The sequence below is a fragment of the Pimephales promelas genome, chromosome 9 (genome assembly GCF_988280905.1).
Source record: "Pimephales promelas chromosome 9, fPimPro1.hap1.1, whole genome shotgun sequence".
Classification (NCBI taxonomy): Eukaryota; Metazoa; Chordata; class Actinopteri; order Cypriniformes; family Leuciscidae; genus Pimephales; species Pimephales promelas.
In genome coordinates this window covers 37,680,657-37,708,407 of record NC_142777.1, presented here as the reverse complement: position 1 = coordinate 37,708,407, position 27,751 = coordinate 37,680,657, and the positions used below count along the sequence as shown (strand labels likewise).

General features: G+C 34.4%; 1 protein-coding gene across 1 annotated transcript; it reads right to left on the bottom strand.

The window, feature by feature from the left end:
- Nucleotides 1-1,984: 1,984 nt before the first annotated feature.
- On the bottom strand, nucleotides 1,985-26,076 carry slc34a1a (solute carrier family 34 member 1a). The gene is made up of 12 exons (XM_039654895.2): nucleotides 25,985-26,076; nucleotides 20,748-20,810; nucleotides 19,695-19,838; nucleotides 17,446-17,589; nucleotides 15,183-15,294; nucleotides 12,733-12,928; nucleotides 12,548-12,643; nucleotides 11,923-12,043; nucleotides 10,797-10,964; nucleotides 10,115-10,231; nucleotides 8,043-8,167; nucleotides 1,985-6,901 (listed from the first exon to the last, which is right to left on the bottom strand). Exons 1-12 carry the CDS (start codon nucleotides 26,073-26,075, stop codon nucleotides 6,344-6,346), a joined length of 1,935 nt encoding a protein of 644 aa, XP_039510829.2. The 5' UTR covers nucleotide 26,076; the 3' UTR covers nucleotides 1,985-6,343.
- Between the last annotated feature and the right edge of the window lie 1,675 nt (nucleotides 26,077-27,751).

The window sequence follows — 27,751 nt, the reverse complement described above, 5'->3', positions numbered from 1 at the left end:
CTTTGAATTGCCACTGTGTATGAAATGTGCTATATAAATAAACTTGCCTTGCCTTTAGAAAATGAAATTCATTTTAACTGAGGTATAATCTGCAATCTTATTTTAAAGTGTTAGATACCGATGAAGGTGAAATGGAGTCAATGGCTATCAAGCACCAGAAAGTATAGTTCATGTCAAAGCAAAGCCCATCATTTAATGCATTTACTCGTCTTAAATGAACTCATTTTATAGTCTCAGCCATGTGGGACACCCGGGGAGCGTATCCGTTTTCATTCATCTCAGTGGCAGTCAGTGTGTGTTTGTGTTGCTATACCTATAAAAACATCTGAAATGTCATCATCGCCACAGTCTCCAGATAATTAGTGTTCATTCTGCCACAGCGACCCCAGTGTGAGCGCTTTAGTAGAGTCCACTGCTTACGTAATACTCGTGAAAATTGGGTCCGTAACAGCCAGTAATGACTCTCCCTCATGTTGATCAACCCCGTCAGACTTTCGTTTATTTTCAGAACACAAATGAAGATATTTTTAATTAAATCTGAGAGCTGGATCACTCCTCCATAGGCTTCTTGAGGGATTGAAATTGGTTAAAAGATTTGTTAAAGAGACATCGTTATTAAGCGACGAGAATACAGTTTTTGCGCATAGAAAGTATTCTCGTCGCTTGACAAACTTAAGGTTGAGCCACTGTTTAACGATGTCTTTACTAACTTTCTGGGCCGGCAGAATTGACCTATGGCTAAGCCACGCCCCCTACACACACTCGGGGACAGGCGCTGTGGCAGCGGTCACAGTAGACATTTCACAGGAGGCAACTGGTGATTTATGAAGACAGAAAGATTACATTCTTAGAAGAAATGGTTCTATTTAGAACCAGAAATGGTTCCATCCCCCGCTTCATATATGGAACTCCAAAATGGTTCTATATAGAACCATTTTTTTTTTTGGTAAAAGGTTCTATTGGCCAAGTATGGAACCCCAGGGTTCTATATAGAACCCAGAGGAACCCATTTTTTAAGAGTGTATAGAACCTTTTAGGGGTTCCAAATACGTAGCGCTGATAGTGTATATATCATCTAAAGTCACCTACATATTCAACCTTCACTGATCTTTTACTCTCATCTACTGTTGTTTTGTTTGTTATCATTGCTATTGTTGCTTGTTCATTGTAAAGCCCTGGAAAGGCGCTATATAAATAAAACATATTATTATTATTATTACTTAATACTGCACAGGTGAAAAACTGTGATTGTGAACTATTAAAAACTCGTGACAAGAAACTTTAGCTTTTTCGATATGTTAAGACATGCAAATAAGAGTGAATTAGAGCCACACAATTCTGGTTAAATTGAGAATCATGATTTTCAAACAGATCACGATTCTGAACAGACAAATGAATAAAATAACATAATTTTGTCGCGTGTCGCCACCTACTGGTGTAATGATGCAATTGATACAATCGGTAATTGATCATTTTGGAGTGCGATCGCGTGGGTGTTTAAATCGAGTGAATGTGTGCATATTAATTGCAAATAGTCTAAATTGGTTACTTCACAACTACAATTAGACATAGTGCATTCTTGTACCATTTGTGTTTCATTTTCTTTATTCCGTTACTTTTCCCAAAGTTTGTCATCAGTATAATGTGCCTTTAATGTGTTTACAAGAGTATCCACACCTGATATAAAACACATACAAAATAACACACAGCTTATTTCAATTAAACATTCCCTATACACTAAATCAACCTAAAATGATGTTTGATGAAATGGTCAGCTTTCAGTGTTTCAAATGTGAAAATCACTCAGTAAATCTATAAGCTTTTCTTCCCATTGAATAATTGCCGAGTTGTTTTAACCCAACTTTAGGTCAAATATGAAAAAAAAAAACAGCCATTGGGTTAAAAACAATTTTTTGGTCCATATTTTATAGTCCATATTTTACCCAAAGTTGGGCAAAAAAAACCCAGCATTTTTAGAGTGAGAGCAAATATTCTGCTTTCAATGAATTTTAATACAAAACACAGTAACACTGGGGAATGTTTAATACTTAATTAAAACAAACTGTTGCTAATAACACTCCATGTGGTCTCTCATTAGCATTGTGCATGGGAAATAAAAAGAAAGCTATTTGTTTTTCAATATCTGTATATTTAATAACACGAGGTGTGCAGGGATGGCCCTGAGTTATTTCTGTTGATGTAGACTTTCAAACCACTTATTCAGCCAGATTTACAGATGATAAACATTCATGCATGACTGCAGGACAAAACAAAATGTTCATTTACCAGCTTCCTCGGAGACACAATGGCCTGGAGCTAATGCTCTGAACATATTGTAAAAATATTATGGTGAATAAAATAGATTGGTTTGCACAAAAATGCAAATGCATTTCCAATTTGAATAAACACCGTATGTAAAACTAAGGCTCTGTTTCAAAACCCAGTGAACTGCCTTGCTGTCTGACATGCACTACTGTTCAAAATCAGGGTTTTTTAATGAATGAAATGAATACTTATATTCAGCAAGGTTGCATTAAATTGATCAAAAGTGACAGGCTAAGTAAAGACATAATTGTAAAATCACGGATTCAACAAAATTATTAAGCAGATTTCTGAAGGATCATGTGACACTGAAGACTGGAGTAATGATGCTGAACATTCAGCTTTGATCACAGGATATGTACTATATATTCACATAGAAAACTGCTCTTTGTTAATTTGAATAAAATTTCACATTACAGTTTTTTACTGTATTTTTGATCAAATAAATGCAGTTTTGTTGAGCACAAGAGACTGGCTCCATCGTAATAACTAAACACCCTTAAAAGTGACTGATTTGTAATATGCAGAAACATAGCACTCCTCTATAGAGTTTGGTCTTAGCATGTAAACTTTAATAATACAGCATACACAAAAACTAGGTACAATAGTCCATATTTAATTGCATTGAACTATTTTATCAAGTGGTGCATCAAAACTTGATAGCTACTTAAAATATTCAGCTGAAATGCGGTTTTGTCTGCAGGAATCATGACCTGATCAGTGGCGTTTAGCTAACACGTTCGGATAAAGTTTTCACAGTGATGAACAACCGTTCTTCAATACGTTCATTTAAAGTTGTCTTTAATAATGTTCTCAAAACGTTTGCACAAAAATCAATCAATTGCAGATTTCTTTTTTCTGAAATTCTTTAGATGTCAGTCAAACATTTTTTAAATGTTTGTTTCAAAATGTACGGACGACATTCAAAAGTAACATTCGAATGATCATATAGAATGTTCACAATGTTCAAAAAACATTTAAAATACTGGCCGTTTAGAATGTTCAGAGAAAACTTAATGGAATGTTCTTTTTTTAAACGTGTGAGTCTGACCAACCCGATCTCACGACCAAGTCGTACGAATTCGACGAATGATTAAAAAGTGGCTAATTCGTAACAATTCATACGACCTCACTCGTACGAATTAATACGATTTTGCTAAATCGTACATATTTTACGAATTGGCCAATTCGTATGAATTCGTACGAATGACCTACCCCTGACCCCGCCCCTAAACCTAACCATCACGTAAGTTTAGACAAATCGTACGAATTAGTACGAGTGAGGTCGTACGAATTAGCCACTTTTTAATCATGCGTCGAATTCGTACGAATTGGTCGTGAGATAGTGTTGGTCTGACAGTGGATAAACTACAGCAGGCAAACATCTCAACTCTGAGATGATTAGAAAATACATTTCTAATCAGCCGTTATTTCACTTTCAGTGATGAACAACCGTTCTTCAATAGCACACTCTAAAAAATGCTGGGTTGTTTTAACCCAATTTTGGGTCAAATATGGACAAACCCGAAATGTTGGGTTAAAAATGTAATGTAAAAATTTAACCCAATGGCTGGGTTAGTCCATATTTGACCCAAAGTTGGGTTAAAACAACCCAGCATTTTTTACAGTGCACGTTCATTTAAAGTTGTCTTTAATAATGTTCTCAAAACGTTTGCACAAAAATCATTCAATTGCAGTTATTTTTTTCTGAAATTCTTTAGATGTCAATCAAACATTTTTTAAATGTTTGCTTCAGAATGTCCGGACGACATTCAAAAGTAACATTGGAATGATCATATAGAATGTTCACACTTTTCAAAAAACGTTTAAAATACTGGCCGTTTAGAATGTTCAGAGAAAACTTAATGGAATGTTCTTTTTTTAAACGTGTGAGTCTGACAGGATAAACTACAACAGGCAAACATCTCAACTCTGAGATGATTAGAAAATACATTTCTAATCAGCCGTTATTTCACTTTGTCTCTTACCGAGTTGTCACTGTGCGTTATATGATATGATATTCTACATGAAAGACACACGGGACGCTGTCTTAGATTTAGGCCGAAATCTGATATGTGTCCCTGGATCAAACCAGTCACATGATGACGCATGGGTATTTATGTGGCAATAGCATTGTATGGGTCAAAATGATCTATTTTTCTAAGTAAGGATTATGTTCCTTGAAGATATTTTGTAAATTTCCTATTAAAAATATATTTTTGTGAGTGAATGCAGCACAATCATGAACATAAATGGTCAACTTTGACGTGATTTTCTCAATATTAGATTTTTTTATTTTTTTTGCATGCTCAGATTCCAGATTTTCAATAGTCATATCTCGGCCAAATATTGTCCTATCCTAACAAACCATGCATCAATGCAAAGCTTATTTAATCAGCTTTCAGGTTCCCTTGTGAATAGGCTGAGCATAATCATATGATGCTTTAAAAGTTTCACACTGCTTTTCTTACTTAGTATTTTTGTCTTGTTTCCAGTCCAAATATCAATAGATTCTTAAATCAAGCAGCTACTAGATGAGTAAAATGCCATTATATATTATATTATGTCCTGATTTCCGGGGGAATTATCAAAAATGAAGTGAGTTGTTGCTTAAAAAAAAAGCAAAATGATCTGCCAATGGGGTCAGAAAAATAATGTTAATTCAAACAGAATTCAGCTGATTTAGCTTGTTTTAAGCAAAAACTCACTTCATTTTGACGAATTCCCCCAGAAAACAAGACATAATATACACTGTAAAAATGAATATGCTTTACCTAATCAATAAAATGTGGCAACAGATTACAAACAAATTAGAATTGAGTAATAATTAATCAAATTATTCCTTAAAAGTTAACCGTTTAAAATGAGTAAAGTTTACCAAAAAATGTAACTAAAAAGCATAATTAAGAACTCTTTATTTTAAATTGCCAACATTGAAGACACTTGACGTTAACGAGCAGAATCACTGAAGGAGAAAACCGTCATTTTAAAACAAACACTGATCACCATAATGGTGACTTAAGGCTGCATTTACACTGCAGGTCTTGATGCCCAAATCCGATTTTCTGACTATATCCGATTTTTTTGACGACCTGCTTACATCATCCTTTAAAAGTGACCCATATCCGATTTTTGCATTTACACTCACTGCTGAAACTACCAAATGTAGACGTTCTGACCCGGGAAATTAAGCAACACAGCACGAAATTCAATGGATGCAGATGCGAATAAAATTATCCAGTGTTTTCTTTCCACAATATTTCAATAAGTCATCAAAACAATTGGTCTTGTACGGCGGAGAAAAAAAGAGGAGAGGCTCTACTTAAAACGATGCCTCATGTCTTGTGAAATGTCTTCAAAAACTGATTTATTTCTGTAACAATCTTGCATTTTTGGCCTGCATTCTTCACCCCAAACACTCAAAAGACATGAAACCTCCGCAATGTGCATCCTTTCTTCCATCGCGCCTATAATCGCGCACTTTTTAATGACGTACGAGGGAATATCCGATTTGTCTGCTTACATGGCACACGCAAATGCACGTATCCGATTCATATCCGATTTATATGAATGAGGCCTGAATCCGATCTGAGAAAATCGGAATCCATGCGTTTTTTTCCTGCTTACACGTTCACCGGTCATATCCAATCTGTGCCACATGAGAGGCAAAAATCGGATTTGAGTCACTTGAACCATGCAGTGTAAACGAGGCCAACGAGTACTTTTTTTTTGGTACACTTTACTCATTTTAAATGGTTAACTTTTAAGGAATTAATTTGATTAATTTTACTCAATTCTATTGTTAAATTGAATTAATAATATTGCTTGTACTTAGATTTTTGATTAGATAAAGCGCATTCAGTTTTACAGTGTATTATGGCATTTTACGAATTTAGCAAATGCATCTTGATTTAAGAATCTTTTGATATTTGGACTGGAAACAAGACAAAAATACTCCGTAAGAAAAGCATTTTTTGCAGTGCATGAGGTTTTGGAGCAGAGCTTGAATCTGAGAGAGCGTCTATAGCGGCGTGCTGTTGCATCTCTCCAGTCCTCTCAGTCTAAAGACTCTGGGCTCGGAGGAGATCTCCTCCGGGAGAGACAGGCCAGGGTTATCGTAGCCACACTCGGCTGGTTTCTTGAACTCTGGAGACACCACGACCACCTCGGGGTCCTTCATTCGAGCCGGGCTACAGCACAGCGCCGTGCTTCTGGAGATGAGCTTGTCCAGCGGTTTGAGAGAGTGCATCCAGTGCGGGAGAAAGTCCCAGCTGCGCAGCGTCTTGGGCAGGCGTGTGGGGTTACGGGCCTGCATCAGGTTGATCAGGAGGATGAAGACGATGAGCGCGGAGAACGGCGTTCCCACCGCGACCATAGCCTGCCATCCGGCCAGAGAGATGCCGAACACGAGACAGGGCATCAGCAGAAAACACACCAGCAGATACAGCACGGCGAACCAGCGGTACTTAGCAGTGCGCTCGCCCAGCGCAGACGCCATGCGGATCGGCAGGCGAGTCATCGGGACGGGGTACCACAGTAAAATCCCAAAAATGTTGAAGTAAAAATGGCACAAGGCGATCTGGAGGGAAAACGGGACATTTTCACTGTCTCGTGATGATAAATTATCAGTCGGGCTGCAAATCATCAGCCCGTTCGCTCTTTAGCGCCTCCTAGTGGTCTAACCCTAACTAGGGTTGGGTATCGAGAATCGAGTATCGATCGGAACCGAGACTAACTTTTCGTTTTTCCCGGAATCGTTCAAAAGTTAAAATTTCGATTCCTAGTTTCGATATTCACAGTCCGGCGAGCAGAAGAAGAATTGGCTGAACAACACCAACAAAGAAGCGTCTAACCGCGCAAGTCGAACATGAGTAGCTTACGTCGGCGGTCCAAAGTGTGGCTTCACTTTTCTAAAAATAACGAAGTCTTCGCAAAATGCAAAATTTGTGACAAAAGGAGTATTTCCTTCAGAAAGGCCGTTGGTTAGCAAGGTTAGCTAAACTTTTTTGACCCTGCCTCTTAAAAGAATCGGAATCGAGAATCTTTAGGAACCGGAATCGAAACAAGGAATCGGAATCAGAATCGTTCAAATTCAAACGATACCCAACCCTAAACTTAACCCTACCCACTCGTTTCAGAGTCACACTCAGGGTGTTCGGGTACAAATGGACCCAAAGGGCGGGATTCATATTTAAAAAAAAAAAAAAAAAATCATGATTTTTTTTTTTACTCGTTTTTTATAATATTTTTTCTTCTCTGTTTTGGTGTTTTGAGAAAATTTAAAAAATAAAAAAAAATTATAATTAGTATTAATGCAATAATTATGACAAAATTTCCCCCAATTGAACATAAAGAAAAAATTTTTTTTTTTTTTAAATATATATATTTTTTTTTAAAGCTGTATTTCATTTTAGAGTCAAGCCTAGGCCTCATAAAAGCAATTTTTGAAATGAGATGGATGCCATCTGGTGGACAAACTGAGCATTTTAAAAATGCAAAACACATGTATAATTTGAATCTTTTGGTGTGTGTGTGTGTGTGTCTGGATGTGTCTGTTTTGCACTCTTGATGTTTTATAGATTGACCCCTTCACTGTTGTGTGCTTTTTTTCAAGATCGTGGCTGATTTGTAGATTGTATGCACAAAAAAACTCAGTATTTTCACATTTTTGCCAATTTCCCATTCATTTTTCGGGCGGGTCTCTCGGTCCCGTAGCCTACCTGGCACGCAGCGGGAAGCTTCTCTCTGGGACTGGCGAGGGCGGCGAGGATGGCGGTGGTGGTCGTGCCGATGTTGGAGCCCAAGGTCAGAGGATACGCCCTGTTCAGACTGATCACACCAATGCCTGCAAGAGTCAAAGGCCGACAGTTATGAGGCGCATATCCAATCACACTTCGGTTTGAGAATGTCTGAAACCGCTTCTAGAGAATACAAGTTTGTTCAATTGGATTATTTACTAGATATGAAGTAGATCCCTTGTGACAACTAGCCCCGGTCTCCACATACATACATACATACATACACGTGAAAAAAGATTTTCATATCTGTAATCCATAATCATCAAAATTATAACAAATAAAGGCTTGAAATATTTAACTTTGCATGTAATGAGTCTATATAATATATTAGTTTCACCTTTTAAGTTGAATTACTGAAATAAATATACTTTTGCACCATATTCTAATTTTTCGAGTTTCAACAGTTTGGGGTCCGTAAGATGTTTTTGAAAGAAGTCTCAGTAACACTTTACAATATTAGTTACATCAACTAACAATGAACATCTACAGCATTTATTCATATTACTCGATGCTATTGCTACATTATTAAAATTAATCTTGTATTTGTTGAACTGACATGAACAAACAATCAAAGATTCACAAATGCTTTATTTGTGGAAACTGATACTTTTTTATTTTATTTCAGAATGAACACATGTATTTATTTCTACATTTATGTATATTATTTTGGCAGACTTGGCATTCCATACACAAGAAGCTCATATTTTCCATATATTGTGAATTTGTGATCATTACCAAAAGAGCTCACGGGTTGAGTCTAACTGAACGCCTGATGTTGAAGACGGCACAGTCACCTCTGATTACTGATTACTTTATAATGTAGAAACATGCAGCCGCTTTGAAACGTTATGCATTGTGAATAATTGAAAACATGCATCCGACAGCAACTCTGGAAAGTTCTGGAACGGCAGAAACTCAATTCTATGATTTCCATAAACTCGAAACGACGCGGGAAAAATGTCAAAACACAAACAGGGCCGTGTAAATGGTCTCGTTGTAATGAGCGAAAGGTCATGGGGTTAATGTCCCTTTATCAGCGCTGATGATGATGATCTTTTAACCTTTGCTTTACTTTAATAAATGATGAACTCTGTGGTCAGTGCAATCTCCAAGAGACTGGGGGATCCCTATTGGCTGAGAAGTTAATAATTAGCATAATCACGCAGCAGTTATGAATCATTGTCGAGTAAATTCATGAAGAAATAATTGAAAGGAAAAGCGCGTGGTTTCGCCTGACAGAGTCCCAGTTAATATGTATCGGAGCCTCTACATCTGAACATGTTTCAAGAAACAGCACACATTAAAGTTTAATCAAAACTGTTTGTGTTCATTAGTTTATAGCTGAATCAGCAGATATTTTGTGTCAGTATCTTGAAGTTAAAAGGGAACATCCAAAAAACATAATAATCTTTTAACTTATTGCTGCACGTAAAGATCATTTTTGATCCCGGGATTTTCAGAGCTTTTCACGAGTCTGTAGATTACCTTAAAAATGCACTGAATCTGTTCTTATATGGCTATAAATAACATATAAAAGCAAAAACAACAAAAAAACACTTAAAAATGCACTAAATCTGTTCTTATATGGCCTAAAAATAACATATAAAACCAAAAACAACAAAAAACACTTAAAAATGCACTCAATCTGTTCTTATATGGCCTATAAATAACATATAAAAACAAAAACAAAAAAAACACTTAAAAATGCACTAAATCTGTTCTTATATGCAAATAACTTATAAAAGCAAAAACAACAAAAAGCACTTAAAAATGCACTGAATCTGTTCTTATTTGGCCTATAAATAACATATAAAAGCAAAAACAAACAAAGACACTTAAAAATGCACTAAATCTGTTCTTATATGGCCTATAAATAACATTTAAAAACAAAAACAAACAAAAAACACTTAAAAATGCACTGAATCTGTTCTTGTATGGCCTATAAATAACATAAAAGCAAACACACACACACACACACACACACAGATAGTCACCTATGAGCGGAGTCAGGGCCGAGGTGAAGACGGAGCTGCTCTGGATGATGAAGGTCATTCCGGCTCCCAGAAACATCGCCACATATCCCGACAGCCATCCCAGAGGATACGGGAAATCTGCAGGACACACGGCACACACACTCCTTACAAACAAGTGTGTGTCTTCAATTTGATTTACTTTGAACATTTTTTTTTTTAGGTAGTTTTAGTTTTTATATAGTTTATTACTAATATTTTAAATTATATTTAATTTCTATATACTTCAGTTACATTTTTAGTAATTCTGGTATGTTCTTCTGTCATTATTTTATGTTTGTTGTTTTGTTTGTTTGATTGATTGATTCAAATATTGCTATTTGGGTTTATTTTTATTTCAGTTTTAGTTTATTTATTTCCAGTTAATAATTTTAGTGCTTCAACTTAAACTTATATCATTTTATTGCCAAGGCAACATTTCTAATTTGCTATTAGTTGCAAGCTTTTCAACGAAAATGTATATTTTATTTCAATTAACAGAAATGTAATAATAACCAGTTTCATAATTAATGGACTTTCTATAAAGAATTTGAATCGTATAATATTTATTTATCATCATATATTGTTTATTACGGTGAAGCTGCTTTGAAACGATCTGAAGATCTGAAGAGCGGTGTGTGTGTTGGGTTGTGTGACTCTGGCTCACCTGTGTTGATGACCCTTTCGATGACCTTTGCCACTTGACCTTTGAGTAGTGAGTTGAGCAGTTTGACGAGCAGCAGAAGACAGGAGCACAACACCAGCAGAGACACGGCCAACAGAACCAGACCCACCGCCAGGTCCGACAGACCCGAGTCCACAAACAGGTGCCGGCCTGAGACACACACACACACACACACACACCACAGGAGAACATCGGGGATTTACTTCAGTGATTTTACTTTATATTATATAGACTCATTACATGCAGAGTGAGATACAGGTATTTCAAGCCTTTATTTGTTATCATTTTGATGATTATGGATGACAGCTTATGAAAACCTTTCATATTTGGGATTTTCATAATCCATAATCATCAAAATTATAACAAATAAAGGCTCGATATATCTCACTTTGCATGTAATGAGTCTATATAATATATTAGTTTCACCTTTTAAGTTGAAGTACTGAAATAAATGAACTTTTGCACGATATTCTAAATAAATAAAAACTATTCACAAATAAAGTAAATGACTAGAAAGTAACTAAATAAAACAAATAGAAAGTGGGAAAAAAATCAAAATTATTAATCTAAATAAATAAAAATATTAATAAATAAATAAAGTAAATGATTAGAAAGTAAATAAATAAAATTTAAGAAAATAAATAAATAAATCCAAAAATATAAATAAATAAAAAAAAGAAAAATAAATAAATAGAAAGTAAATAGATAAAAATATCAAAAAAAATCATTAATAAGTAAATTAAGTAAATGAATAGAAAGTAAGCTATTAAATAAATAAATAAATAAATAAAATGTAAATAGATCAAAACTAAAAACTGAAATAAATAAATAGAAATTAAATAAAAAATTTTAAATAAAAAATAAAATATTAATTAATAAATGAATGAAGTTAATGAATAGAAAGTACAAAAAAATCTAAATTAAAATCTAAATAGATAAACGTATAGATAAATAGATAAATAATTAAATAAACTACTAATAAATAAATAAATTAAATAAAAATAAACTTAAAAAATAAATTAATAAATCAAACTAAAAATAAAAAGTAAATGAATAACTTTAACTGTAAATGAATTTGACTTGAAAATGACTCCAAGATTACACTCACATTTCTCTGTGTTGACCTGCGAGGTGATATTCTGTGTGATCCACGTGAGATCACTGTCATTCCCACAATGCAGTTCAGCTGAGCAGTTATGGGCGGCAGCCACGGTCACGTTCACTGAAGACTGGAGAGAGAGAGAGAAACTATTTATTTATGGAAATAAAGCTTATTTTTGTTCATTTTGGTAATTCTCATTTAAGTGGGAGTTTGTATGCATGTATATATATATATATATATGAAGAGTTCAGATGCACAAGCCTCTAAGTGCCATTTGAAATTTTCTTCTAAAATGGTCATTTTTATCAAGCTTATATATTCAAGTTCAGTAATTTCACTTAAATGACAATTAATAGGTAATCCTAATTGCAATTTAAGTGAAATTACTGAACTTAAATATACAAGCTTGATAAAAATCATCATTCGAGAAGAAAATTTCAAACGGCACTTAGAGGCTTTTGCATCTGAACTCTTCATATATATATGTATATATTCATACACAATCAAAAATTCTTAATAGGCTACATAAAATAATCAAGCAATTTTTTTTTTCAACAGAGAAGAAAAGAAACGTAAGGTTTCTGGGTAAACTCTTGATGTGGCGATTAGGAGTGTGTGAGCGAGGAGTTACCATTGAGACGCTGGACTTGCACCAGACTTTCACCAGACTGTGATTCCTCATGGACTCGTCACCCAGAGCGATGCCCGTTATCACCGACTTATCCAGCTGGAGGGAGAGAGAGAGAGAGAGTCAGCAGCACTGCACATCTACACATCTCAGCACTCGAGGAGACATCAGCGGGTCTACACACACACCTGTATGATGAGTTTGGTGAAGGGCTCAGTGAGCGTCTTCAGCAGTTCGGGAGCCTCTTCTCCGCTGTGGAGCTGAAAGCCGCTGACAGTGACTCTGGCCAGGAAGCTCATCAGACCCGAGGCCACCTCGAGCGGCAGCAGAACCAGCACCGACAGCCAGTTAAAACAGTCGTGGATCGTGGCTCCCGCAAACGCACTGGAGAACCAGAGAGCAGAGCTGCAGTTACGTGCGTCACAACTTACATATGTGGAGAGAACTTAAATCTCAAAAACACGCTTTGAAATCGCTGGTGTTTCTGACGTCACAAACGACCGTGTGATCGTCAACCAGTGGATCTCTGAGTGAGTGAGTGAGTGAGTGGAGGCGGGGCTCATTTGAATATTCATAGAACCGCACATACTAAATGAGGCAAGGGTGTCGAGTTACATTCAAGAACTTTTTTCAAGGAAAAAAACGTTTATATGATCAAAGATGAGTTGGGATGCAAAGGGATGTAATTATTGACGACAGGGGGGCTTTGACTAAACGTCCAATTTTAGGTCAAGCATGCACGAAATCTGACGTTAAGTTGAAACAACAGATTATTACTTCTTCTAATGTTGAATTTTAAGTTGTGATATATAACACTGCGTCTTGCAAAATCATCGCAGTGATTAGTTGAGTTTAATTCGTTTTCAATGTTAATTTTAGTTTATTTTTAGTAATTTTTTTTATGTTTTTATGTCATTTTTTTTATTTTTATATAACTGTTATGTTTTATTTATTTTTACTTAGTTTAATTTTTTTTTCTAATTTTAGTGCTTTTAGTGCTGTATTTCAGTTTACAAAGGTACGGAAGCGTATTGCATTCAAAATCTACTCTGTTTTTCTGAATTAACGAGTTAATAACGTGATATTTTTTCACGGGAAAAAAAGTTTTTGCTCTGTTTTTCTGAATTAATGATTTGACTATCTCAAAATTTAGGAGTAACTCATTAATTAATAAAAACAGAGTGAACATTTTTTTTTCCAAGAAAAATATATCATAATTCTGAGATAATTAACTCATTAATTCAGAAAAACAGACTAGATTTTGTTTCCTCAAGTGAATGCAATATGCTTCCGTAAAACGGAAACATTTCTAATTTTCATTTAGTTTTTCAACTAATATTTATATTTTATTTTATTTCAGTTTTATTTCATTATTAATAGTAAAGTTCAGCAGAAAAAAACACATGATTAACCAATGGTAAGCAAGACCAACCCACCTAATTATCATACAAGACAAATATATAAATAAATCTAAATAAATAAATAAATCTAAAAATAAATACATGTGGAAATAAATAAATCTAGAAATAAATGAATGCATAAATAAATAAATCAATAAATGTAAGAATAAATCTATAAATATAAAAATAAATCAAATAATAATTAATTTAAATAATTAAGTTAAAACGATTTTTTAAATTTATTTAAAAATGTATAGAAAAATAATAATACAAATTTTTTTATCCATTTTTTCACATTTATTTAAACATTTATCACATTTATTTATCCATTTATTCATTTTTAATTTCTGCAGGTTTGGTCCTCCATACACAGCTGTGTGTGTTTATACTCTCTGCATTCATCACTGATGCTTTTTAATGTGTGTTTTTCCCAGATAAAAACGGAAGAGAAAGGAAATGTGATGAATAATGTAGTAAAAGTAAACCTGAAATGACATTCGCAGCAGGACATTCAGCCTGTAATGTGATGGAAATGATAAATCATTCATGGGGATTGGGCTGGTTTCATATCAGACGGAGCGAGAGCTGGATGAGTGTGAGTTTTGTGAAGGCTTTCGGCAGGACACGAAGGCTGAAGGTCATCGTCATTATTTGCTGCAGGAATGATGTATTTTTGTAGGACAAAACCCAGAAACGAGTCGCATAAAACACATCCGGTTCCATCGCCCTGAAGTCAGTGTGTGTTTCTGTTAACTTTCTGCCGAATTTCAGAAAGGTTGCATTACATAAAACAAGAGCTACTCTGAAAAAAGTGATTTATATTATTGCAAATATTTGTCAAAGTCAGAAAAATAGACACTGTTTCCTTTGATTTAAGGTTTTTTGTCTCCATCGGCAGGTCATTTTTTCCTTGTTTTAAACAGAAACTCAATTAGTCAGAAAACTAGACGTTCCTGCATCCAAAGGAAACACATCACATCAGTTTACACACACACACTGAAAGTCATTTCAGAGGCAGAAAAGCTTGGAAAGATAATTAGTTTTCTTTAGAATAACTTGCACTGATAAATTATTCACAATAAGACGTAGAACATGTAAATGCGGACCATTAGGTGATTTCATGCTGACTTGGAGAAACCAATTCTGCAAAATTAAGAATCATTTGGCAAATGAACTTGTAAATACTTTGAGAATGGTTTGATTTAATGCTGATGATGACGTGATGGTTGGGTCGGTACCGTTTAAATTCGTTCCTCTCTCCCGCTTGCATCAGGGCGACGATGGTGTTGGTGACAGACGTGCCGATGTTGGAGCCCATGATGATGGGGACCGCTGACTTCACTTCCAGCACTACACACACACACACAGGAATAATTTCATGTGGATGCATGCAACCAAGTCTCTTCTGCTCACCAATGCTGCATTTATTTGATTAAAAGTAAAAAAAAAACAACTTTTTTTATATGTGAATATGAAGTAAATCACCTGTGATCATCATTTCTCCAGTCTTCAGTGTCACATGATCCAGGAATCATTCTCATATGCTGATATTAGCTTTACTTTACGATCGATTCACATAGAAAACAGCTTGTTTTAAAAGTGATATTATTTCCACATATTGCTTTTTTTAATGAATGCAGCTTTGGTGAGACTTTATAAATGCACAACATTATAAATGCACTTCTTTCAGTGGTGTTTACATGTGCAAAATGGTCCGTCCCGAAGCATCTCTCCTGTTCAGTGGTTTATGACACTAGATAAATGATTAATCCAAAATAAAAGTTTGTGTTTGCATAATATATGTGGGTGCACTGTGTATAATTATTATATATGTATATATGTATATATATATATATATAAGTACACACACATGCTTGTATATATTTAAGAAATATTTTCATGTATTTATAGTTTTTTTTTATATTTATAGTAGGGCTGTGCAAAAATTAATTGTGATTAATCGCATCCAAAATAAAAGTCTGTGTTTACATAATATATTTGTGTGTGCTGTATATAATTATTTTGTACATATAAATACCTATGCATGCATGTATATATTTAAGAATTATTTGCGCTTAAATTCTGTATATATATAAATGCAAAATCTATATTATATAAATATAAATATTTTATATATGAATAACACATTTTCTTAAATATATACATGCATGCGTGTGTATTTACATATACAAAATAATTATATACAGCACACACAAATATATTATGTACACACAGACTTTTATTTTGGATCGATTAATCGCAATTAATTTTTGCACAGCCCTAATTTATAGATTTATATTACATAATATTTTGTATATTAATAATATTTTTTTCTTAAATTAATTTGTATTTTTTTTCCCTTTTTTCATGCATGCGTGTGCATTTTTATATATATACAAAATAATTACACACAGTGCACCCACATATATTATGTAAACACAAACTTTTATTTTGGATGTGATTAATTGTTTGACAGCCCCAACACTGGATATGACATAATTGAATTGAATTCCCATTGTTTACTGACTCTTAAATCCGGCTAGCATTCGAGTCAAGTCACATTTGTTTCAGATCAGTAATTACGGCTTCTGGGTGTACAACAGCTGGAGTGTGTGTTCACTGAAAGCACACAGAACTTGAACACACTCCCACTCCTGACATCCATTCGCTTCAATTCACTTACTCGGAGAAAAGCCGAGCTTTATTCAAGGTTTATCTCGTTTTAAACCATTCCTAAAGATAAAGGTTTCTTTCAAGAGACAGGATTGCGGTGAGCTCAGAAACCCCAAACACACACTATTTCACATTCTGTATTTTCTCTACACACACACACACACACAGGCATGCTTGTATTTCGCATTTTTCTAAATTAATGCGCATGTTTTATTATGAATTATATTATCGGCATAACAATTTGAGTAAAAGTTGCATTGAAGATTTCAGATGGTGAATGTCCATTTGTTTGAAATATTATCATATTTTCTAATCCCAGATTTTCAGACCCCACTGTATATAATTAAACTCTTAAACATAAGCTCATTAACCCAAACAATGCGTGCTAATTAAAGCTCTGCATCTGTTGTTTCTTTGGATCGAGATCTGATAGACACACACACACACACACACACACACACCACAACAGCTCATCCGTGAGAGATAGCTCTTCATAACGCAGGGAACAACTTCTATGAGGCTTTCTGGAAATAAAGTGGAAAAAGATATAGCCTACCTCAAGAAACATTTCTGATTATTATCAACATCGTGCCGCTTCATATTTTAGTGGAAACCGTGACGTACTTATTTCTTCAGGATTCTTCAGGATAAATAAAATGTCTTTACTGTCACTTTTGATCAATTTAATGCGTCCTTGCTGAATAAAAATATTTAAAGTAAAATATTTATATTTAAAATATTTAAAATTCTGAATAGTAGTTACTTAATTACGTGTATTTTGACTCTAATAAGAGGATATGAGGAGTTTAGTCGAGATGTGTTTCTTACGTCCAGACGAGACCAAGCTGACCACGATAGATGTGGAAGTACTTGAGCTCTGGACCAGAACCGTGACCAGGATCCCCACCATGAGTCCGGCTACAGGGTTGGACAGGACGGCGTTGTCCTTGAAAATGTCTCCAGCCACTTTGCCTGAAAAAAATTGATTTTAGTGAGCTAGTTTTGATGTGATAATCTTAAAGGGACAGGTCACCCAAAAACAAACAAATCCAGGTTACTTACTTTTTTAAGTTAAACCAACAATATTTTTTTTTTACATTTTTCCTTTTGTCAAATCAACTTAATATTTTTTTTAAAATAAAATATTCTTTTTATTTTACTAAAATAATTTATTTAGTTCAGATAACATATAATTTTGAGTTTTCTGATGATTAAATCATTCTCCTTCATTGTATTAACTCACTTTTTCCAGTTCAATGAACTTAAAATTTTAAGGCAACCAGGTTACTTACTTTTTTAAGTTAAACCAACAATATTTTTTTTACAGTGTATTCACTTTTATTTAAGCCAAGGAAAGACAAAGATGAATGTTCTTCGGGGACATCAAGTAATCAGGTTTAGAAATGACAAAAGAGCAAGTGATGACAGTCTGTGTTTTTGGGGTGAACTAAACCCTTTAACAGCAACTTATGTCTTGTTTTTGTACAGATGACATGCACCACAGCGCTGACTGCTCAAGTTAATCATGCAAGGCCATTTCTTCATCGTCATTAACGCGTTTAGAATTGATTAACTAAATCTTAATGTCTAACCAATGATTGCAAACTATTTCACACACATGCAGCAGTTCAGAAGCAGTAACTTATATTATGAAGAATTGCATGAAAACAAATGACATTTGACCCAGAAAGAAAAGACCGGGAAACAATTGTCTGGGAAATGTGCTGAAGAATGCAAAAACAGCTGAAAAGTGAGTGTAGCCGACAAAATCGCAAATTCTTTCATTAAAATCAACAAACTCACGAATACTTTCATTATAGCCAAAAAACTCACGAATACTTTCATTATAACCAACAAACTCGTGAATCGTTTCATTATAGCCAAAAAAAAGTGCTAATCCTTTCATTATAACCAACAAAATCATGAATCCTTTCAATATAACAAACAAACTCGCGAATAGTTTCATTATAGCCAATAAACATATGAATAATTTCATTATAGCCAAAAAAACTCACGAATACTTTCATTGTAACCAACAAACTCGCTAATCGTTTCGTTATAGCCAAAAAAATTTGCTAATCCTTTCATTATAACCAACAAAATCATGAATCCTTTCAATATAACCAACAAACTCGCGAATAGTTTCATTATAGCCAATAAACATATGAATAATTTCATTATAGCCAAAAAACTCACGAATACTTTCAGTATAGCCAAAAAAACTCACGAATACTTTCATTATAGCCAAAAAAACTCACGAATACTTTCATTATAGCCAAAAAAACTCACGAATACTTTCATTATAGCCAAAAAAACTCACGAATACTTTCATTATAGCCAAAAAAACACACATACTTTCATTATAGCCAAAAAACTCACAAATAATTTCATTATAGCCAAAAAACTCACGAATACTTTCATTATAGCCAAAAAAACTCACGAATACTTTCATTATAGCCAAAAAAACTCACGAATACTTTCATTATAGCCAAAAAAACTCACGAATGCTTTCATTATAGCCAAAAAAACACACATACTTTCATTATAGCCAAAAAACTCAAAAATAATTTCATTATAGCCAAAAAAACTCACGACTACTTTCATTATAGCCAAAAAAACTCCCGAATAATTTCATTATAGCCAAAAAACTCACGAATACTTTCATTATAGCCAAAAAACTCACGAATAATTTCATTATAGCCAAAAAAAACTCACGACTACTTTCATTAAAGCCAAAAAAACTCACGAATACTTTCATTATAGCCAAAAAACACACATACTTTCATTATAGCCAAAAAACACACATACTTTCATTATAGCCAAAAAACTCACGAATAATTTCATTATAGCCAAAAAAACTCCCGAATAATTTCATTATAGCCAAAAAAACTCACGAATACTTTCATTATAGCCAAAAAAACTCACGAATACTTTTATTATAGCCAACAAACTCGCAAATTGTTTCATTATAGCCAAAAAAACTTGTGAATCATGCAAAAACAGCTAAAAGGTAAAAGTGAGTAAAACCCCAATGTGGTTAACAGATGCAAAACGTGTGGTAAAGGATGAATAATCACCTCCAGCCAGCTGAAAAGCAGAGCTTAGGACGTCCAGAGAACAAACAAACCCATAGAGGAGTAGCAGGAGCAGAGGAACCCTCAGTAAACCGGCGAACGGGGAAGACTTTCCTCCATGGCTGTCCTCGCTCGTCTTTGTGGGCACTGCCAGACGAGAAAAACCACATGATCACGGTCCTGTCTCGGTGTGCAGGAGAGCTAGTTTAACATTGTTACTTTGGAGAGTTCAAAATAAGCATGAATCATAAAGATTGGGGTGCTTTTTACACTTGGTTCGATTATCTGGTCTGAAACCGAATTCTGGATTGTGTTCACATTACATTATTTGGGTCTGAACTGCATCATCAAAGCATCAGCTGATCACCCGTGTTGCTTGATAATGATTTGCAAAATTCACAGAGCTTCTGTTTTCTGAAGTGTCAGCACATAACTTGCATCTATTTAATGCATAAGTACTAATGAACGCGGGAGTCCATTTGTGCTGAGGGCGAGCAGAAATTATATATACATTATCTGTGTTGCAGTGCATCAGTCACTCTAGTCAGGAAAGAACGCAAACACACAGATTTAACAAATTATGAGTCATCAATAGTGGTGATTTAGTACGACTGCATCAGGTCAGCTGGTTTTGTGCTGTTTTTTCTGGGGTCGTGACCCCCAGCTAGAAGAAGGTGTGTCACAAAGCTGTATTTTCAGCATCATTACTCCAGTCTTCAGTGTCACATGATCCTTCAGAAATCACTCTAATATGATGATTTGATGCTCAAGAAACATTTTTATTATCATCATCAATGCTGAAAACAGTTGTTTTCATTCATACATGCCCACAGTGGATATAAAAAGCCTATACCCCTGTTAAAACAATTGGTTATTGTGATGTAAAAATGAAACAAGGGAACAAAGACAGAACTATTGTACCTTTAATGCCACTGAAAACCAAAGTGGCACATTTCAGGGGGAAAGAAAATAGCTTGAAATAACTAACTGCAAAAGTGTGCACCCCCCTTGATTTATATACTGTATATATATAATTAAATGTTTCTGACGTCTTACCATTGAGGCTGATGGTTGGCTCTGTTGTGGTGATTCTGATTGGCCGTGATGACATGGTGCCGTCTGTGAAGAGATCAAAAGAGATTTCATGATCATTGTGTATTGAGATTGAGAGGAAATTCAGGTTTGCTTTTTCATTTAAGGGAACAGTTACTGCACATATGATAAATTCATATGCGAATAAGGCTCTTCTCTTCTTAAAAACATGTTGGCGGCCTCCAAAATGAATATTTGAACCGTCAACGCTTTATTCTTCTACCATTTACTGTGACGAAACCTGCCGTTCTGCTGTACCCATACGTTCTGAGAGCCGGTTGCTTTAAAAACGCTCAAAGGTTTCTATTGACAACGTGTTTTTGCAGCGTTTAGCTTTGTAGCCAATCAGCGAATACTTTCATTATAGCCAAAAAAACTCACGAATACTTTCGTTATAGTAAAAAAAAAAACTCACAAATACTTTCATTATAGTCAACAAACTCACGAATCATTTAATTATAGCCAACAAACACGTGAATACTTTCATTATAGCCAACAAACTCACGAATACTTTCATTATAGCCAACAAAATCGTAATTCCTTTCATCATAACCTACAAACTCACAAATACTTTCATTACAGCCCAAAAACTCACGAATACTTTCATTACAGCCAACAAACTCACGAATACTTTCATTATAGCCAACAAACTCGCGAATAATTTAATTATAGCCAACAAACACGCGAATACTTTCATTATATCCAAAAAAACTCACGAATACTTTCATTATAGCCAATAAACTCACAAATACTTTCATTATAGCCAACAAACTCACGAATACTTTCATTATAGCCGACAAAATCGTAATTCCTTTCATCATAACCTACAAACTCACAAATACTTTCATTACAGCCCAAAAACTCACGAATACTTTCATTACAGCCAACAAACTCACGAATACTTTCATTATAGCCAACAAACTCGCGAATAATTTAATTATAGCCAACAAACACACGAATACTTTCATTATATCCAAAAAAAACTCACGAATACTTTCATTATAGCCAATAAACTCACAAATACTTTTATTACAGCCAACAAACTCACGAATACTTTCATTATAGCCAACAAACACGCGAATACTTTCATTATATCCAAAAAAAAACTCACAAATACTTTCATTACAGCCAACAAACTCACGAATACTTTCATTATAGCCAACAAACTCACGAATACTTTCATTATAGCCAACAAACTCACGAATACTTTCATTATAGCCGACAAAATCGTAATTCCTTTCATCATAACCTACAAACTCACAAATACTTTCATTACAGCCCAAAAACTCACGAATACTTTCATTACAGCCAACAAACTCACGAATACTTTCATTATAGCCAACAAACTCGCGAATAATTTAATTATAGCCAACAAACACGCGAATACTTTCATTATATCCAAAAAAACTCACGAATACTTTCATTATAGCCAATAAACTCACAAATACTTTTATTACAGCCAACAAACTCACGAATACTTTCATTATAGCCAACAAACTCACGAATACTTTCATTATAGCCAACAAACACGCGAATACTTTCATTATATCCAAAAAAAACCTCACAAATACTTTCATTACAGCCAACAAACTCACGAATACTTTCATTATAGCCAACAAACTCACGAATACTTTCATTATAGCCAACAAACTCACGAATACTTTCATTATAGCCAACAAACTCACGAATACTTTCATTATAGCCAAAAAAAAAAACTCACAAATACTTTCATTACAGCCAACAAACTCACAAATACTTTCATTATAGCCAACAAAATCGCAAATTCTTTCATTATAGCCAACAAAATCATGAATCCTATCATTATAACCAACAAACTCACGAATACTTTCATTATAGCCAACAAACAAGTGAAACGTTTCGTTATAGCAAAAAAACTTGCGAATCCTTTCATTATAACCAACAAAATCACGAATACTTTTATTATAACCAACAAACTCGTGAATCGTTTCATTATAGCCAAAAAACTCGCAAATCATTTCATTATAGCCAACAAACTCACGAACACTTTCATTATAGCCAACAAACTCACGAACACTTTCATTATAGCCAACAAACTCACGAACACTTTCATTATAGCCAACAAACTTGTGAATCGTTTCATTATAGCCGACAAAATAGCGAATCCTTTCATCACAACCAACAAACTTGCAAATTATTTCATTAAAAATGATCCAATTATCAAGAAAATTAAACCACCAGATGATCTTCAGACTTTGCTGACAAAAAAACCCCCAAGAACTTCAAGTCAATTAGTCAAACATTCTCATTGAATGTGAGAACAAATATGAACAACACGCCAAAATGGACATGATGCTATTTCTCCTCAGCGCTTTAGTGTATTCTGACCAAATTTGGTGCGTGTTATGACAACCATGACCTGAGGGTACCTGCACAGTTTTGGCACAATGCAACCTAGTGGTCACGAAATATACAGTTTGATGAAAAATCTCACCCAAAACCCCCCAACAATGACTTTATCAGATCAATTTGGTGTCAGTTCCCCCTATTGGTCAGAAGTTAAAATGTCACATTACAAGTGATAGCATTATGGGCTTTCAACCATTTAGCTTAAAACCGTCGTCAAAATCAAAATGCTGTTTTTTTCTGTTGCTTGTCCTCTTAATTGTGGCTTGCAGCTATATTTCCACACTTTCGTCAGTACTGGGCTCACAGTTCACATGGGTAGGGTACTTTGTACCATTTTTGACCCATAAAACATACAGGTATGGAACAACACCACCCAAAATAAACATTTTATCAAGTATTTGTTCAAATAACATCAAAATGAATGACCTACTGTCATTTCAGATCCATTATTGTCTACTTAATCCATTATTGTCTACTTAATTTATTTCTTATTCCTGACAAATTTTCACATAAGTGAATGCTTGTCAGGACTGTAAAGATGACAACACATTTGTGCTCCCTGAGGACCATGTTTCCCAGCTGAATGCCCCCAGAGCCATCAGGTTTGTTTCAGAGGTCTTTTAATAACAGCTAAATGTGCTTTTTATGTCAAGGTTACTGTTGAACACACCGTCTGTCTGCAAAGTGCTCTCATAGGACGACATACTAATGCATTTCTGAAAGCAGGAGCTCTTGAATGTCAGAGCGATTGAGTGAATGATAGATTATGTTCTTGTTCAACGCAATATTGTCACAGGTGCCACTTTCTCTGTCCTTGGCTCTTTGAAGAGGAACATATAATCCGGGGTTTAGTTTAGGTATTCAAGATTTGATATTGATAAGATTTGAAATTGCAAAGCCGTATGTTCAAAGTTTGGGGTCGGTATATGCTTTTTTAAATGTTTTTAAAATCAGTCACTTATGTTCCCTTAGCTTTTAAACAACGTTTAAAAAAAATATTTCGAACGTACAAAGAACATTCAGAAATAATGTAGAGCCAGACCGATATTTTTGGCCGATATTAGGCATTTTCCAAAATATCGGTATCGGCAGTTATAATGGCCGATAAATGAATATTGAATGAAAAACAAATGAATATAAATGAATATAAATGAAAACATGCTTGAACCATGTCATGAGTGTTGGAGCTGCATAGTTTGTCCACCAGAGGGCGCTCTACTGTCCCTGTTGGCAACACTCGTTGAGTTGGTCACGATACATACATTGCTTGAATAACAATTAAAAGATCATCCCCATCAGTTCTCTAAACTCAAATAAGCAGGACAAAATTTGTGACTATCATGTCCAGTTTTGCTGCAGTTAAATAAGCCGAGAGTGAAGCGGAATTAGCTAGTAGTAATTACGTTACGTTGTTACAGTGTAGTCGACTGACTGTCCTTTTAACTTTTGACAATGTGACTGAAGTATTTCTTTAATAGCGCTTGACAGTTATAGCAATGAGACGGATCATCTCTCCTTGGCCTGTTATATTGAAAATTTATGTTTTACAATTTGCAGTATGACGTTATCCATTGCTAAATTATGGCTCATCATAGACTAGCTAACCACAAAGCTAGATAATGCCACTATCATCTGTTCTGTTGTGACAATAAAAGAAACAGGTTTCTTTTTAAAATGCATTATCATATTATTTTAGTTAAAACTCATACATAACTACAAATAACTAATGTTAGGGAAATCTCTAAATGTTTTGTTGCGCGTTTCTGAAAAAAAAAATATCGGCCGATATATCGGAATATCGGATTTTAAAACCAACAAATATCGGTATCGGTCTTCAAAATTCTTTATCGGTTGGGCTCTAAAATAATGTTTCATTAACCTAATGGGAACGTCAGAAAAACATTCTGGGAACACATTTTGGTTAGCCGGGATATGCTTTCAGAGTTCTGCATTAGGTGTACTCTCACTCACACTGCCCTGCTAAGCCCAACAGGCTTTAAAACATCACCCTTATCAGCACAAGAACACAGCAAGGGACAAAATTGCAATATGGCTTGTGCAATGTCGTTTCGAGCACTGGACCGGGCTCTCCATTGTGTCCCTGAGAACCAAATATGGTTTTATTGAATTTAGTCTTGCCACAAAACAGGAACTCAATCAGGAATACGTGCACAGAACAACAAGTGTTGTCCAGAACGCACAACGGCCACAAAGAAGAACCTAAACAACTGAAACAGATGTGCGGACTTCCTTTAAAATAAATGCAACCATTGCTTTCTAATGCAACGACATCATCAAGACATGATTTTGGGGCCATGCATTGGGAAAAACTCAGAAATTCCTAAATTTGACAAATAATTACCAAAATGTCACATTTTTAAACATAAAAAACTAAAGTAGAAAACATACTCCAATAATGTTCCAAAAAAATAATTTTTTAGTGTAAACAGTTAATGCTCAATATGAGATTGTCTAATATACAGGTGAAACTCGAAAAATTTGAATATCATGAAAAAGTTCATTTATTTCAGTAATTCAACTTAAAAGGTGAAACTATATTATATAGACTCATTACATGCAAAGTGAGATTCAAGCCTTTATTTGTTATAATTATAAAAAAAAGAATGATAACAAATAAAGGCTTGAAATATCTCACTTTGCATGTAATGAGTCTATATAATATATTAGTTTCACCTTTTAAGTTGAATTACTGAACTTTTGCACCATGAATTTTTCACCTGAATACCAAAATCAGCAAGTCATTATTCACTATGGACAGATTGACCTGAATGTGTTATATTAAATCTTTATACCTTTCAGGGCTCCAGATTTGACTCCCCAGCGGGTGACGAGGCTCTCAGACTGACAGTTCACATGGTAAAGGAGGTTTATATGGGAAACCATGACATAAGGCATCAATAATGACCTTCTCTGACTAATTAACTCGTGGATCATCCGTGTTCAGTCAGATCATTTACAGTCAGACGAGCGAAGGCCCAAATGCAGGATCGGTCACGCATAAACCAGCGTGTGACGCAACCACTGAGACATTCATTTCAAAGTCTAAAATCTACAGATTCTGTTCGAAAATGACTTTTGTGTTTAAAATGCATATTTCCAGCATCTCTTTACTGGAAAATCATGACATCTTGTGGTGAGAACAGACAATGTCCATTTTCTTGTTTGTTTATTCAATATGTGAATATGTTGAATAAGGAATATGTGTGACACTCCAGTGTTATTTAGATACTCAATAAAACATTTATTAATACTTTGAATTCATTTTCACCTCAATCTCAGTTATTTTCATATTCGTTTTAGTAATTGTGTTGTGTTTTGCCATTTTCATAAGCTTTTGTTTTTCTTAACATCTATAGAACCTTAAAAGGTTCTATCAGTTTTACGTATTTGGAACCCCTTAAAGGTTCTATACACTCTTAAAAAAGGGTTCCTCTGGGTTCTATATAGAACCCTGGGGTTCCATACTTGGCCAATAGAACCTTTTACCAAATCAAAAAAAAAAAAAAAGGTTCTATATAGAACCATTTTGGAGTTCCATATATGAAGCGGGGGATGGAACCATTTCTGGTTCTAAATAGAACCATTTCTTCTAAGTGTAGTTTTTGTTAATATCTAAAAATAGATTATTTTTAAATTTCTGTTTTCATTTTAATTGTATTAAAAATGTCATTAATATTTACATTTTTATTTCAGTTTTAGTTATTTTAGTACAAGTTAAACTAAATGTAAATGAGAAACTATAAAGTTTCTATTTTAAAAATTAAAGTCTTATTAAGTCTAATTAAAGTTTTATTTCAAATAATGAAACTTATTTAGGATTTTAGTTTACAATAACCCCGGGACACAATATAAAACACTATATCGTGCAAATAAACATATTAAAATGAATCTTAACTTCTTGAAAACGTTACCTATAATCAATCTCATTTTCTTATGCTCTTATACTGCAGGTTATCTGACTTCCTCATATTGGTGAAGTTTTGAGAAAAGCTTAAGGTTTTAAATCGAGATTTACGGACTGCAGCTTCAAAGTATCAAATATTTTCTCGTACCAAACTTGTCAAACACCATTATTTCTTTAGTAAATATAGTTTTTCTTACTTTCATTAGTGTTCTGAAGACTAAACTTGATGTTTTATAGCGTTATTGTGACCAGTTGGCACCGTGTAAGGATGCTGGAGGTGGAGATCCTTTTCTCACAGCACTTGATATAATTAAACTTATTAATTTGATAGCGGATCCAGAAAGGTTAAAACGAAAACCCGCTGTAAAATGCACAAGACTAATGAGTGGCGACAGAAAAGAAGAGACTGAACCCGGCCAACGTAAACAAAATATCGGAAGGGCTTAAAGGTAAAACGTGTGTTTGTATAAACAGTTCTGAGGAACATTAATTTGTTGGTATGAAAATTAGAATTTAAACTGCACAGAAATGGAAATAATTAAATGTAGTCAAGCAATGATGATGTTGAACATTAACATAATTTGCACGGTTTGACGTGATATGATAATCGATCGTTAGATTTAATCCGCGCGATTTATTGCAATGCTTTTTCTAC